Raw genomic sequence first — 15351 nt, forward strand, 5'->3', positions numbered from 1 at the left:
ATAACTCCCTATATAGAGTGTATACATCCCTATATATAGTGTATAAATCCCTATATATAGTGTATAACTCCCTATATAGAGTGTATAAATCCCTATATATAGTGTATAAATCCCTATATATAGTGTATAAATCCCTATATAGAGTGTATAAATCCCTATATATAGTGTATAAATCCCTATATATAGTGTATAACTCCCTATATAGAGTGTATAAATCCCTATATATAGTGTATAACTCCCTATATAGAGTGTATAAATCCCTATATATAGTGTATAAATCCCTATATATAGTGTATAACTCCCTATATAGAGTGTATAAATCCCTATAGAGTGTATAACTCCCTATATATAGTGTATAACTCCCTATATAGAGTGTATAACTCCCTATATATAGTATATAAATCCCTATATATAGTATATAAATCCCTATACATAGTGTATAAATCCCTATATATAGTGTATAAATCCCTATATAGTGTATAACTCCCTAAATATAGTGTATAAATCCCTATATAGTGTATAACTCCCTATATATAGTGTATAACTCCCTATATATAGTGTATAAATCCCTATATATAGTGTATAAATCCCTATAGAGTGTATAACTCCCTAAATATAGTGTATAAATCCCTATATAGTATATAAATCCCTATACATAGTGTATAAATCCCTATATATAGTATATAAATCCCTATACATAGTGTATAAATCCCTATATATAGTGTATAAATCCCTATATAGTGTATAACTCCCTAAATATAGTGTATAAATCCCTATATAGTGTATAACTCCCTATATATAGTGTATAACTCCCTATATATAGTGTATAAATCCCTATATATAGTGTATAAATCCCTATAGAGTGTATAACTCCCTAAATATAGTGTATAAATCCCTATATAGTATATAAATCCCTATACATAGTGTATAAATCCCTATATATAGTGTATAAATCCCTATATAGAGTGTATAACTCCCTATATATAGTGTATAAATCCCTATATAGTATATAAATCCCTATATATAGTGTATAAATCCCTATATAGTATATACATCCCTATAGAGTGTATAACTCCCTAAATATAGTGTATAAATCCCTATATAGTGTATAACTCCCTAAATATAGTGTATAAATCCCTATATAGTATATAAATCCCTTTACATAGTGTATAAATCCCTATATAGATTGTATAAATCCCTATATATAGTGTATAACTCCCTATATATAGCGTATAACTCCCTATATATTGTGTATAACTCCCTATGTAGCATGTATAAATCCTTATAGAGTGTATAACTCCCTATAGAGATTGTATAAATCCCTATATATAGTGTATAACTCCCTATATATAGTATATAACTCCCTATATATAGTGTATAACTCCCTATATATAGTGTATAAATCCCTATATAGTGTATAACTCCCTATATATAGTGTATAAATCCCTAAATAGTGTATAACTCCCTATATATAGTGTATAACTCCCTATATAGAGTGTATAAATCCCTATACATAGTGTATAAATCCCTATATATAGTGTATAAATCCCTATATAGAGTGTATAACTCCCTATATATAGTGTATAAATCCCTATATAGTATATAAATCCCTATATATAGTGTATAAATCCCTATATAGTATATACATCCCTATAGAGTGTATAACTCCCTAAATATAGTGTATAAATCCCTATATAGTGTATAACTCCCTAAATATAGTGTATAAATCCCTATATAGTATATAAATCCCTTTACATAGTGTATAAATCCCTATATAGAGTGTATAAATCCCTATATATAGTGTATAACTCCCTATATATAGTGTATAACTCCCTATGAAGAGTGTATAACTCCCTATATATAGTGTATAAATCCCTATATAGTGTATAACTCCCTATATATAGTGTATAACTCCCTATATATAGTGTATAACTCCCTATATATAGTATATAACTCCCTATATATAGTGTATAACTCCCTATATATAGTGTATAAATCCCTATATAGTGTATAACTCCCTATATATAGTGTATAAATCCCTAAATAGTGTATAACTCCCTATATATAGTGTATAACTCCCTATATAGAGTGTATAAATCCCTAAATAGTGTATAACTCCCTATATAGAGTGTATACATCCCTATATATAGTGTATAAATCCCTATATATAGTGTATAACTCCCTATATAGAGTGTATAAATCCCTATATATAGTGTATAAATCCCTATATATAGTGTATAAATCCCTATGTATAGTGTATAACTCCCTATATAGAGTGTATAAATCCCTATATATAGTGTATAACTCCCTATATAGAGTGTATAAATCCCTATATATAGTGTATAACTCCCTATAGAGAGTGTATAAATCCCTATATATAGTGTATAAATCCCTATATATAGTGTATAACTCCCTATATAGAGTGTATAAATCCCTATAGAGTGTATAACTCCCTATATATAGTGTATAACTCCCTATATAGAGTGTATAACTCCCTATATATAGTATATAAATCCCTATATATAGTATATAAATCCCTATACATAGTGTATAAATCCCTATATATAGTGTATAAATCCCTATATAGTGTATAACTCCCTAAATATAGTGTATAAATCCCTATATAGTGTATAACTCCCTATATATAGTGTATAACTCCCTATATATAGTGTATAAATCCCTATATATAGTGTATAAATCCCTATAGAGTGTATAACTCCCTAAATATAGTGTATAAATCCCTATATAGTGTATAACTCCCTAAATATAGTGTATAAATCCCTATATAGTATATAAATCCCTATACATAGTGTATAAATCCCTATATATAGTGTATAAATCCCTATATAGAGTGTATAACTCCCTATATATAGTGTATAAATCCCTATATAGTATATAAATCCCTATATATAGTGTATAAATCCCTATATAGTATATACATCCCTATAGAGTGTATAACTCCCTAAATATAGTGTATAAATCCCTATATAGTGTATAACTCCCTAAATATAGTGTATAAATCCCTATATAGTATATAAATCCCTTTACATAGTGTATAAATCCCTATATAGATTGTATAAATCCCTATATATAGTGTATAACTCCCTATATATAGCGTATAACTCCCTATATATTGTGTATAACTCCCTATGTAGCATGTATAAATCCTTATAGAGTGTATAACTCCCTATAGAGATTGTATAAATCCCTATAGAGTGTATAACTCCCTAAATATAGTGTATAAATCCCTATATAGTGTATAACTCCCTAAATATAGTGTATAACTCCCTATATATAGTGTATGAATCCCTATATAGATTGTATAACTCCCTATACATAGTGTATAAATCCCTATATATAGTGTATAAATCCTATACATAGTGTATAAATCCCTATATATAGTGTATAACTCCCTATATAGAGTGTATAAATCCCTATATAGAGTGTATAACTCCCTATACATAGTGTATAAATCCCTATATATAGTATATAAATCCCTATATAGAGTGTATAAATCCCTATATATAGTATATCAATCCCTATACATAGTGTATAAATCCCTATATATAGTATATAAATCCCTATATAGATTGTATAAATCCCTATATATAGTGTATAACTCCCTATATATAGTGTATAACTCCCTATGTAGCATGTATAAATCCTTATAGAGTGTATAACTCCCTATAGAGATTGTATAAATCCCTATATATAGTATATAAATCCCTATATAGTGCATAAATCCCTATATATAGTATATAAATCCCTATATAGTGCATAAATCCCTATATATAGTATATAAATCCCTATATAGTGCATAAATCCCTATATAGAGTGTATAACTCCCTATATATAGTGTATAAATCCCTATATATAGTATATCAATCCCTATATAGTGCATAAATCCCTATATCGAGTGTATAATTCCCTATATAGATTGTATAAATCCCTATATATAGTGTATAAATCCCTATATATAGTATATAAATCCCTATATAGTGCATAAATCCCTATATCGAGTGTATAACTCCCTATATATAGTGTATAAATCCCTATATAGTGTATAAATCCCTATATATCAAATAAAATAAAATGTTATTTGCCACATGTGCCGTATACAACAACAACCAACAATGCAGGTTTTCTTTTGGACAAAAATAGATAAGTCAAAAAAATTAAATAAATAAAGAGCAGCAGTAAAATAAAATAACAGTAGGGAGGCTATATACAGGGGGTACCGGTACATAGTCAATGTGTGGGGGCACCGGTTAGTCGAGGTAATTGAGGTAATATGTATATGTGGGTAGAGTTAAAGTGACTATGCATAGAAAATGTGGTCCTCTGTAGCTCAGCTGGTAGAGCACGGCGCTTGTAACGCGAAGGTAGTGTGTTCGATCCCCGGGACCACCCATACACAAAAATGTATGCACGCATGACTGTAAGTCACTTTGGATAAAAGCGTCTGCTAAATGGCATATTATATATTATATTATTTATTATAAAATAAACAGAGTAGCAGCAGTGTAAAAGAGGGGGTGGGGTGAGGAGGACAATGCAAATAGTCCGGGTAGCCATGATTAGCTGTTCAGGAGTCTTATGGCTTGGGGGTAGAAGCTGTTAAGAAGCCTTTTGGACCTAGACTTGGAGCTCCGGTACCGCTTGCTGTGCGGTAGCAGAGAGAACAGTCTATTACTTGGGTGGCTGGAGTTTTAGGGCCTTCCTTTGACACCGCCTGGTATAGAGGTCCTGGATGGCAGGGAGCTTGGCCGTACGCACTACCCTCTGTAGTGCCTTGCAGTCGGGGGCCGAGCAGTTGCCATACCAGGTGGTGATGCAACCAGTCAGGATGCTCTCGATGGTGCAGCTGTAGAACTTTTTGAGGATCTGAGGACCCATGCCAAATCTTTTCAGTCTCCTGAGGGGGAATAGGCTTTGTCGTGCCCTCTTCACGACTGTCTTGGTGTGTTTGGACCATGATAGTTTGTTGGTGATGTGGACACCAAGTATGATTCAATCTTAGTCCTGTATTGACTCTTTGCCTGTTTGATGGTTCGTCGGAGGGCATAGCGGGATTTCTTATAAGCGTCCGGGTTAGAGTCCCGCTCCTTGAAAGCGGCAGCTCTACCCTTTAGCTCAATAAAATAATATAATATGCCATTTAGCAGACGCTTTTATCCAAAGCGACTTACAGTCATGTGTTCATACATTTTTACGTATGGGTGGTCCCGGGGATGGAACCCACTACCCTGGCGTTACAAGCGCCATGCTCTACCAATTGCGCTACAGAGGACCACCCATACGTAAAAATGCGGATGTTGCCTGTAATCCATGGCTTCTGGTTGGGGTATGTACGTACGGTCACTGTAGGGACGACGTCATCGATGCACTTATTGATGAAGCCAGTGACTGATGTGGTGTAGTCCTCAATGCTATCGGAAGAATCCCGGAACATATTCCAGTCTGTGCTAGCAAAACAGTCCTGTAGCTTAGCATCTGCATCATCTGACCACTCCCTTATTAACCGAGTCACTGGTGCTTCCTGCTTTAGTTTTTGCTCATAAGCAGGAATCAGGAGGATACAATTATGGTCAGATTTGCCAAATGGAGGGTGAGGGGGAGCTTTGTAAGTGTCTCTGTGTGTGGAGTAAAGGTGGTCTAGAGTTTTTTTTCCTCTGGTTGCACATTGAACCTGCTGGTAGAAATTAGGTAGAACGGATTTAAGTTTCCCTGCATTAAAGTCCCCCGCCACTAGGAGCGCTGCCTCTGGATGAGCGTTTTCCTGTTCACTTATGGCCTTATACAGCTCATTCAGTGCAATCTTAGTGGCAGCATTGGTTTGTGGTGGTTAATAGATACAGTGAGGGAAAAAAGTATTTGATCCCCTGCTGATTTTGTACGTTTGCCCACTGACAAAGACATAATCAGTCTATAATTTTAATGGTAGCTTTATTTGAACAGTGAGAGACAGAATAACAACAAAAAAATCCTGAAAAACGCTTGTCAAAAATGCTATAAATTGATTTGCATTTTAATGAGGGAAATAAATATTTGACCCCTCTACAAAACATGACTTTGTGATTGCCAACAAGGGTTTTGCCACCAAGTACTGAGGTCAGACGTTTCTTGTAGTTGGCCACCAGGTTTGCACACATCTCAGGAGGGATTTTGTCCCACTCCTCTTTGCAGATCTTCTCCAAGTCATTAAGGTTTCGAGGCTGACGTTTGGCAACTCGAACCTTCGGCTCCCTCCACAGATTTTCTATGGGATTAAGGTCTGGAGACTGGCTAGGCCACTCCAGGACCTTAATGTGCTTCTTTCATGAGCCACTCCTTTGTTGCCTTGGCCATGTGTTTTGGGTCATTGTCATGCTGGAATACCCATCCACGACCCATTTTCAATGCCCTGGCTGAGGGGAGGAGGTTCTCACCCAAAATGGCCCCGTCCATTGTCCCTTTGATGCGGTGAAGTTGTCCTGTCCCTTTAGCAGAAAAACACCCCCAAAGCATAATGTTTCCACCTCCATGTTTGACGGTGGGGATGGTGTTCTTGGGGTCATAGGCAGCATTCCTCCTCCTCCAAACACGGCGAGTTGAGTTGATGCCAAAGAGCTCGATTTTGGTCTCATCTGACCACAACACTTTCACCCAGTTCTCCTCTGAATAATTCAGATGTTAATTGGCAAACTTCAGACCGGCCTGTATATGTGCTTTCTTGAGCAGGGGGACCTTGCGGGCACTGCAGGATTTCAGTAGTGTGTTACCAATTGTTTTCTTGGTGACTATGGTCTCAGCTGCCTTGAGATCATTGACAAGATCCTCCGTGTAGTTCTGGGCTGATTCCTCACCGTTCTCATGATCATTGCAACTCCACGAGGTGAGATCTTGCATGGAGCCCCAGGCCGAGGGAGATTGACAGTTATTTTGTGTTTCTTCCATTTGCGAATAATCGCACCAACTGTTGTCACCTTCTCACCAAGCTGCTTGGCGATGGTCTTGTAGCCCATTCCAGCCTTGTGTAGGCCTACAATCTTGTCCCTGACATCCTTGGAGAGCTCTTTGGTCTTGGCCATGGTGGAGAGTTTTGAATCTGATTGATTGATTGCTTCTGTGGACAGGTGTCTTTTATACAGGTAACAAGCTGAGATTAGGAGGCACTCCCTTTAAGAGTGTTCTCCTAATCTCAGCTCATTACCTGTATAAAAGACACCTGGGAGCCAGAAATCTTTCTGATTGAGAGGGGGTCAAATACTTATTTCCCTCATTAAAATGCAAATCAATTTATAATATTTTTGACATGTGTTTTTCTGGATTTTGTTGTTGTTATTCTGTCTCTGTTCAAATAAACCTACCATTAAAATTATAGACTGATCATGTCTTTGTCAGTGGGCAAACTTACAAAATCAGCAGGGGATCAAACACTTTTTTCCCCTCACTGTAGCTACGAAAAATATAGACGTAAACTCTCTCATAAGATATTACAGTGTATAAATCCCTATATATTGTATACATCCCTATATAAATCCTATGTATTATCCCAACACAGTTTGACATTGGTATCCCAGCCATGACCCAGTGCTGTAACCAGCTGGACAGTTGTTACGACACCTGTGGCTCCAACAAGTACCGCTGTGACTCCAAGTACCGCTGGTGTCTCCACGCCATCTGCTCTGACCTGAAGAAGAGCTTGGGGTTCGTGTCAAAGGTCAAAGGTGAGTTACTGTAGCCACAGGAGTATATACTCTCCTCCACTCACTCAATCGGCCGTCCTGCCCTTGAGCAAGGCAGTTAACCCCCAACAACAATTGCTCCCCCGGACGCCGATGACGTGCACGTTGATTAAGGCTGCCCCCCGCATCTCTGATTCAGAGGGGTTTGGGTTAAATGCGGAAGACACATTTTGGTTGAATGCATTCAGTTGTACAACTGACTAGATATCTTCTTTCCCTTCTTCTCAGTCAGTCAGTCAGTCAGTCAGTCAGTCAGTCAGTCAGTAGGGTTGGGGAATAACGTTACTCCCCATGTAGTCTGTTACAGTACATGTAACTGATTAACAAAAAAAAATGTAACTGAAATCTGTTGTTACCAACAAAAATATTGTAATCAGATTACAGATACTTTTGAAAAACTAAATGATTACTTCTAGGATTACTTTAAATTCAGAAAGTATGTTTGGGGAAAAAAACATGACACCTTTCGGTTTTCTTAATGAGATCCAATTCAGCATAAAAAAATTCACAAGTTGAAGTTTATTTCCGCCTGAGTACAGCCAGGTCACCTATGATACAAGTCAGTATTCGACGTCCATCCATGTCTGAGGACGTCGGGAGATGTGGAAACCGGGCCACTAGAGGCAATAGTGAGCACTGTTACCTTCAAGTAGGTTTGAGTAAGCATCTGCCTATGGTGCCAAAGTTTGCATGTTCGAATCCAGCGATAGAAAGTTGTTTTTGAGATTTTTGTTTTAAGCCTATCTTAAACCTTAACCCTAACCTTAACCCATAACCCCTAACGTAGCTAATGTTAGCCACTTAGCTAATGTTAGCAATAGCCACCTAGCTAATGTTAGCCACTACAAATTGGAACTCGTAACATATCATACGTTTGGCAAATTCATAACATAATGTACGAATTGCAATTTGTAACATATTGTACGAATTGCAATTCGTAACATATCATACGAAATGGATGATGGACATCCACAAATGAATACATACCATACAAAACGTAACATATCATACGAAATGGAGTGTCACGGATTTACCTTTACTATGATACGTCTACCACTGAGTCCAGGTTGTTTCAACTCGAAGCAATGAGCCCAATCAGTCCTCCATGATGATGAAATCATAAACAGAGCAAGCTAATAAATCCTTAGTTTTTGGTTTATGCTCAGTTAATCTATATTTCCAAGTCCTATTCTTGAAGATCAAGGGGTATAAAATATTAGAGTAGATGGGTAAAAAGCCCACATAACCCATTAAGTAAAATGAAACATCCATTTATGGCCAGCTATGTAAAATAACATTGCTTTATCCTGCAATAGATGTCGTTCAATTGGTCATATTCATTTTTTATAACTTCTAATGCCTCTTAAGGGGAAAGTAATCTAAAAGTAACTGGAAGTAATCAGATTACTTTACTGAGTTTGGGTAATCCAAAATTACAATTTTGGTCAGGCAACTAGTAGCCCTCTGTATCTCGTTCTCTCTCATAACCCTAACCCTCTGTCTCTCTCTCATAACCCTAACCCTCTGTCTCTCTCTCATAACCCTAACCCTCTGTCTCTCTCTCATAACCCTAACCCTCTGTCTCTCTCTCATAACCCTAACCCTCTGTCTCTCTCTCATAACCCTAACCCTCTGTCTCTCTCTCCCCCGCCCAGCCTGTGAGACTGTAGCAGATGGTCTGTACAACACAGTGTGGACGCTGGGCTGCAGATCCTTCATGAACAGCCAGAGGGGAGCGTGTTACTGTGAGGGAGAGGAGAGGGACGAGCTGTAGAGGACCCGGCTGGGAGACGACACAACACTACTCAACACAAGAGAAAGCTGGGAGGAGAGGGACAAGCTGTAGAGGACCCGGCTGGGAGACGACACAACACTACTCAACACAAGAGAAAGCTGGGAGGAGAGCGACAAGCTGTAGAGGACCCGGCTGGGAGACGACACAACACTACTCAACACAAGAGAAAGCTGGGAGGAGAGCGACAAGCTGTAGAGGACATGCAAGTACACAGGACAATATCCTCTCGCAAGAATCATCAATGGAAAGGGTGCTTGGAACTCAATATGGATTCATACAGTGGGACTTCACACATCACAAATGAGAATATGACTTTATTATGAACATAGAAAATATAACACTTTTCCTTGACAACATGAAAACAGACAAACAGAGGCTTAACGCTTGATGAGGAAAGCCCTAACAAGACTTTAACAATGAGTTAATAGTGGTTATTATGTAGAATAAAATACTAACAGTATGTAGTATCCATGTCACACTGACACTAACTTTTACCCATTTATTTTTCTGAAACTGACAACGGATAAATACTGTCATGCTCACAGATATATTTCAAATATATTTCCAGGAAAAGACTATGACTCCATTAACATATTATTGTGTTATTATTGTATTAACATACCTCAAACAAAAATCCTGATGGAGAGAGGACCTTTCAGTCAGTATCATATCCCACATAAGATATACTCATTTACCTGCTAATGGGGCAATTTGATGCCGTACGAAAACAAGCCCAAGTCCCAAATGGCACCCTATTCCCTATATAGTGCACTACTTTTGACCACAGCCTATGAGGCTCTGGTCGAAGGTAGTGCACTATGTAGGGAATAGTGTGTCACTTGGGACGTGCTCCAAAATAGCCTTGTCTAACACAACACAAACATTAATTGGTCCTCTGTAGCTCAATTGGTAGAGCACGGCGCTTGTAACAACCAAGGTAGTGTGTTCGATCCCCGGGACCACCCATACGTAAAAATGCATGCACACATGACTGTATGTCGCTTTGGATAAAAGCGTCTGCTAAATGGCATATTGTTATTATAATTAGTTAGACCTGTGCTGTTAATGGTGGGCTACTTATACAGCGCAGAAATTACTGTTTTATGTTTTGATGTGTGTTGAAGTCTGATGGGGATATCAGGCTTTTTTCTTACTTTTCTATGAATAAATGAATAACTCATTATAATATTTTGATGTGATAAGTGCACTTATTAAGGTAGATACAGTAGGGGTATACAGTGGTGGTATACTGTAGTGGTATACAGTGGTGGTATACTGTAGTGGTATACAGTGGTGGTATACTGTAGTGGTATACAGTGGTGGCAGTGGTAAACAGTAGTGGTATACTGTAGTGGTATACAGTGGTGGTATACTGTAGTGGTATACAGTGGTGGTATACTGTAGTGGTATACAGTGGTGGTATACTGTAGTGGTATACAGTGGTGGCAGTGGTAAACAGTAGTGGTATACTGTAGTGGTATACAGTAGTGCTATACAGTGGTGGTATACAGTGGTGGTATACTGTAGTGGTATACAGTAGTGGTATACAGTGGTGGTATACAGTGGTGGCAGTGGTAAACAGTAGTGGTATACTGTAGTGGTATACAGTAGTGCTATACAGTGGTGGTATACAGTGGTGGTAAACAGTGGTGGTATACAGTGGTGGTATACAGTAGCGGTATACTTTAGTGGTATACTTTAGTGGTATACAGTAGTGGTATACAGTGGTGGTATACAGTGGTGGTATACAGTGGTGGTATACAGTAGTGGTATACAGTGGTGGTATACAGTGGTGGTATACAGTAGCGGTATACAGTAGTGGTATACTTTAGTGGTATACAGTGGTGGTATACTGTTGTGGTATACAGTGGTGGTATACAGTGGTGATTTCTAGTCACGATACACTACAAATGTTTTCAGTTAATACTCTTCAGGGTTTTTCATTTAGCTCCATGCTCTTTATTAACCTGGGTGCCAGTCTTTCTGCTCTATTGCCAACCCTTGTCAAGACAAAAAATGCAATAAGGAGTTGACAAGAGAGCATAAACAGACCAGAAGCCAGGCTAGCGCTCCGTACATTGGTTATATACTGTAAATTAAGTAAAGATGTTTATCTATGGGATATTACACGTGTGTTCACTACACTTAGAAGCCAGTATATTGGCGTGAAATATGAAACACAAACCACATGCAGGCGTGGTCTGTGAGCAAGTCATCAGGCTTGAGAAACGCCTCTTGCAACACTCACTGACCTAGTTTAGGATCTCTCATCTTGTAGTACGACTGACAAATTGCAAACCGCAGCTCCTCAAGCCCCGAAACGATTTCTAATAGAACTGCCAATCACTTTAATGTGAGGAGATTACAATAGAGGGTAAAAGTGGCTGAGATATGGGGATGCGTTCCAAACGGAACTCTATTCCCTTATGGGCCCTGATCAAATGTAGTACACTATAGGGAATAGAACCAAACATAAACAAAACATAAATGTGGATGTACTGTATTTACCTATATTTTAATATACAGTGGGGAGAACAAGTATTTGATACACTGCCGATTTTGCAGGTTTTCCTACTTACAAAGTATGTAGAGGTCTGTAATTTTTTATCATAGGTGCACTTCAACTGTGAGAGACGGAATCTAAAACAAAAATCCAGAAAATCACATTGTATGATTTTTAAGTAATTCATTTGCATTTTATTGCATGACATAAGTATTTGATACATCAGAAAAGCAGAACTTAATATTTGGTACAGAAACCTTTGTTTGCAATTACAGAGATCATACGTTTCCTGTAGGTCTTGACCAAGTTTGCACACACTGCAGCAGGGATTTTGGCCCACTCCTCCATACAGACCTTCTCCAGATCCTTCAGGTTTCGGGGCTGTCGCTGGGCAATACGGACTTTCAGCTCCCTCCAAAGATTTTCTATTGGGTTCAGGTCTGGAGACTGGCTAGGCCACTCCAGGACCTCAATACGGTGCAGTCGTCCTGTCCCCTTTGCAGAAAAGCATCCCCAAAGAATGATGTTTCCACCTCCATGCTTCACAGTTGGGATGGTGTTCTTGGGGTTGTACTCATCCTTCTTCTTCCTCCAAACACGGCGAGTGGAGTTTAGACCAAAAAGCTCTATTTTTGTCTCATCAGACCACATGACCTTCTCCCATTCCTCCTCTGGATCATCCAGATGGTCAATGGCAAACTTCAGACGGGCCTGGACATGCGCTGGCTTGAGCAGGGGGACCTTGCGTGCGCTGCAGGATTTTAATCCATGACGGCATAGTGTGTTACTAATGGTTTTCTTTGAGACTGTGGTCCCAGCTCTCTTCAGGTCATTGACCAGGTCCTGCCGTGTAGTTCTGGGCTGATCCCTCACCTTCCTCATGATCATTGATGCCCCACGAGGTGAGATCTTGCATGGAGCCCCAGACCAAGGATGATTGACCGTCATCTTGAACATCTCCCATTTTCTAATAATTGCGCCAACAGTTGTTGCCTTCTCAACAAGCTGCTTGCCTATTGTCCTGTAGCCCATCCCAGCCTTGTGCAGGTCTACAATTTTATCCCTGATGTCCTTACACAGCTCCCTGGTCTTGACCTTTGTGGAGAGGTTGGAGTCTGTTTGATTGAGTGTGTGGACAGGTGTCTTTTGTACAGGTAACGAGTTCAAACAGGTGCAGTTAATACAGGTAATGAGTGGAGAACAGGAGGGCTTCTTAAAGAAAAACTAACAGGTCTGTGAGAGCCGGAATTCTTACTGGTTGGTAGGTGATCAAATACTTATGTCATGCAATAAAATGCTAATTAATTACTTAAAAATCATACAATGTGAATTTCTGGATTTTTGTTTTAGATTCCGTCTCTCACAGTTGAAGTGTACCTATGATCAAAATTACAGACCTCTACATGCTTTGTAAGTAGGAAAACCTGCAAAATCGGCAGTGTATCAAATACTTGTTCTCCCCACTGTATATAAACATGGATGTACTGTATTTACCAGACTAGTCTAGTCAACCACAGCAGTGTGACAGGGTGACTGACATTAGGGAGTGCATTACTGAGGATACAGTGCATTACTGAGGATACAGTGCATTACTGAGGATACAGTGCATTACTGAGGATACAGTGCATTACTGAGGGATGTGTAGCCTGGCCTACATCAATGACTGAAAGTCTGTATTTGATTTGACTATTTGATTTGATTTAACCAGGAGAATCTCTGAAGGTTCTCTTGACCTTTTGAGTGGTGTAAATGTCAGGGGAAATTAGTGACAGAGAGAAAGACTGTGGTGGATGTCATCATGTCCTTTCAGACTGAACCACTAGGCACCTCAAACTCAACTCTGGACCTGGAAGTCAGTTCCACTGCATTTTCCCCCATAGTTCCCCTCTAATCAGGGACTGATTTAGACCTGGGACACCAGGTGGGTGAAATTAATGATCAGGTAGAACAGAAAACCAGCAGACTCCGGACCTGTATGGATTCTCACACAGGTGTCTAGTGGTGGTAGTCTGGTGGTGGTGGTGGTAGTCTGGTGGTGGTGGTAGTCTGGTGGTGGTGGTCTGGTGGTTTTGGTAGTCTGGTGGTGGTCTGGTGGTGGTGGTAGTCTGGTGGTGGTGGTAGTCTGGTGGTGGTAGTCTGGTGGTGGTAGTTTGGTGGTGGTGGTAGTCTGGTGGTGGTGGTAGTCTGGTGGTGGTAGTCTGGTGGTGGTGGTAGTCTGGTGGTGGTAGTCTGGTGGTGGTAGTCTGGTGGTGGTGGTGGTAGTCTGGTGGTGGTGGTAGTCTGGTGGTGGTGGTGGTCTGGTGGTCTGGTGGTGGTGGTAGTCTGGTGGTGGTGGTAGTCTGGTGGTGGTAGTCTGGTGGTGGTGGTAGTCTGGTGGTGGTGGTAGTCTGGTGGTGGTGGTGGTGGTAGTCTGGTGGTGGTGGTAGTCTGGTGGTGGTAGTCTGGTGGTGGTGGTAGTCTGGTGGTGGTGGTAGTCTGGTGGTGGTGGAAGTCTGGTGGTGGTAGTCTGGTGGTGGTGGTGGTCTGGTGGTCTGGTGGTAGTCTGGTGGTGGTGGTGGTAGTCTGGTGGTGGTGGTGGTAGTCTGGTGGTGGTGGTGGTAGTCTGGTGGTGGTGGTAGTCTGGTGGTGGTGGTAGTCTGGTGGTGGTGGTGGTAGTCTGGTGGTGGTGGTGGTAGTCTGGTGGTGGTGGTAGTCTGGTGGTGGTGGTGGTAGTCTGGTGGTGGTGGTGGTCTGGTGGTGGTGGTAGTCTGGTGGTAGTGGTAGTCTGGTGGTGGTAGTCTGGTGGTGGTAGTCTGGTGGTAGTGGTAGTCTGGTGGTGGTGGTAGTCTGGTGGTGGTAGTCTGGTGGTGGTAGTCTGGTGGTGGTGGTGGTAGTCTGGTGGTGGTGGTAGTCTGGTGGTGGTGGTAGTCTGGTGGTGGTGGTAGTCTGGTGGTGGTGGTAGTCTGGTGGTGGTGGTAGTCTGTTGGTAGTGGTAGTCTGGTGGTGATAGTCTGGTGGTGGTGGTAGTCTGGTGGTGGTGGTAGTCTGGTGGTGGTGGTAGTCTGGTGGTGGTGGTAGTCTGTTGGTGGTGGTAGTCTGGTGGTAGTGGTAGTCTGGTGGTGGTAGTCTGGTGGTGGTGGTAGTCTGGTGGTGGTGGTGGTAGTCTGGTGGTGGTAGTCTGGTGGTGGTGGTAGTCTGGTGGTGGTGGTAGTCTGGTGGTGGTGGTAGTCTGGTGGTGGTGGTAGTCTGGTGGTGGTGGTAGTCTGGTGGTGGTGGTGGTAGTCTGGTGGTGGTGGTAGTCTGGTGGTGGTGGTAGTCTGGTGGTGGTGGTAGTCTGGTGGTAGTGG

The 15351-nt window shown here is 40.2% G+C and overlaps 1 protein-coding gene across 3 annotated transcripts in view; it reads left to right on the forward strand.

The window, feature by feature from the left end:
• The window catches only part of LOC121577460 (group XIIB secretory phospholipase A2-like protein), a 14930-nt gene extending 4833 nt beyond the window's left edge, over nt 1-10097 (forward strand). For 2 of the 3 annotated variants that reach the window (XM_041891220.1, XM_041891356.2), the window contains exons 3-4: nt 7544-7709; nt 9383-10097. In XM_041891220.1, coding sequence (XP_041747154.1) covers nt 7544-7709; nt 9383-9501 — 285 coding nt within the window. In that variant the 3' untranslated portion in view covers nt 9502-10097. The remainder of the gene's footprint in view (nt 1-7543; nt 7710-9382) is intronic. The other variant, XM_041891279.2, reaches the window with a different exon arrangement.
• Nucleotides 10098-15351: the final 5254 nt, after the last annotated feature.

This window comes from Coregonus clupeaformis, chromosome 1 (assembly GCF_020615455.1).
Source record: "Coregonus clupeaformis isolate EN_2021a chromosome 1, ASM2061545v1, whole genome shotgun sequence".
In the NCBI taxonomy this organism is placed as follows: domain Eukaryota; kingdom Metazoa; phylum Chordata; class Actinopteri; order Salmoniformes; family Salmonidae; genus Coregonus; species Coregonus clupeaformis.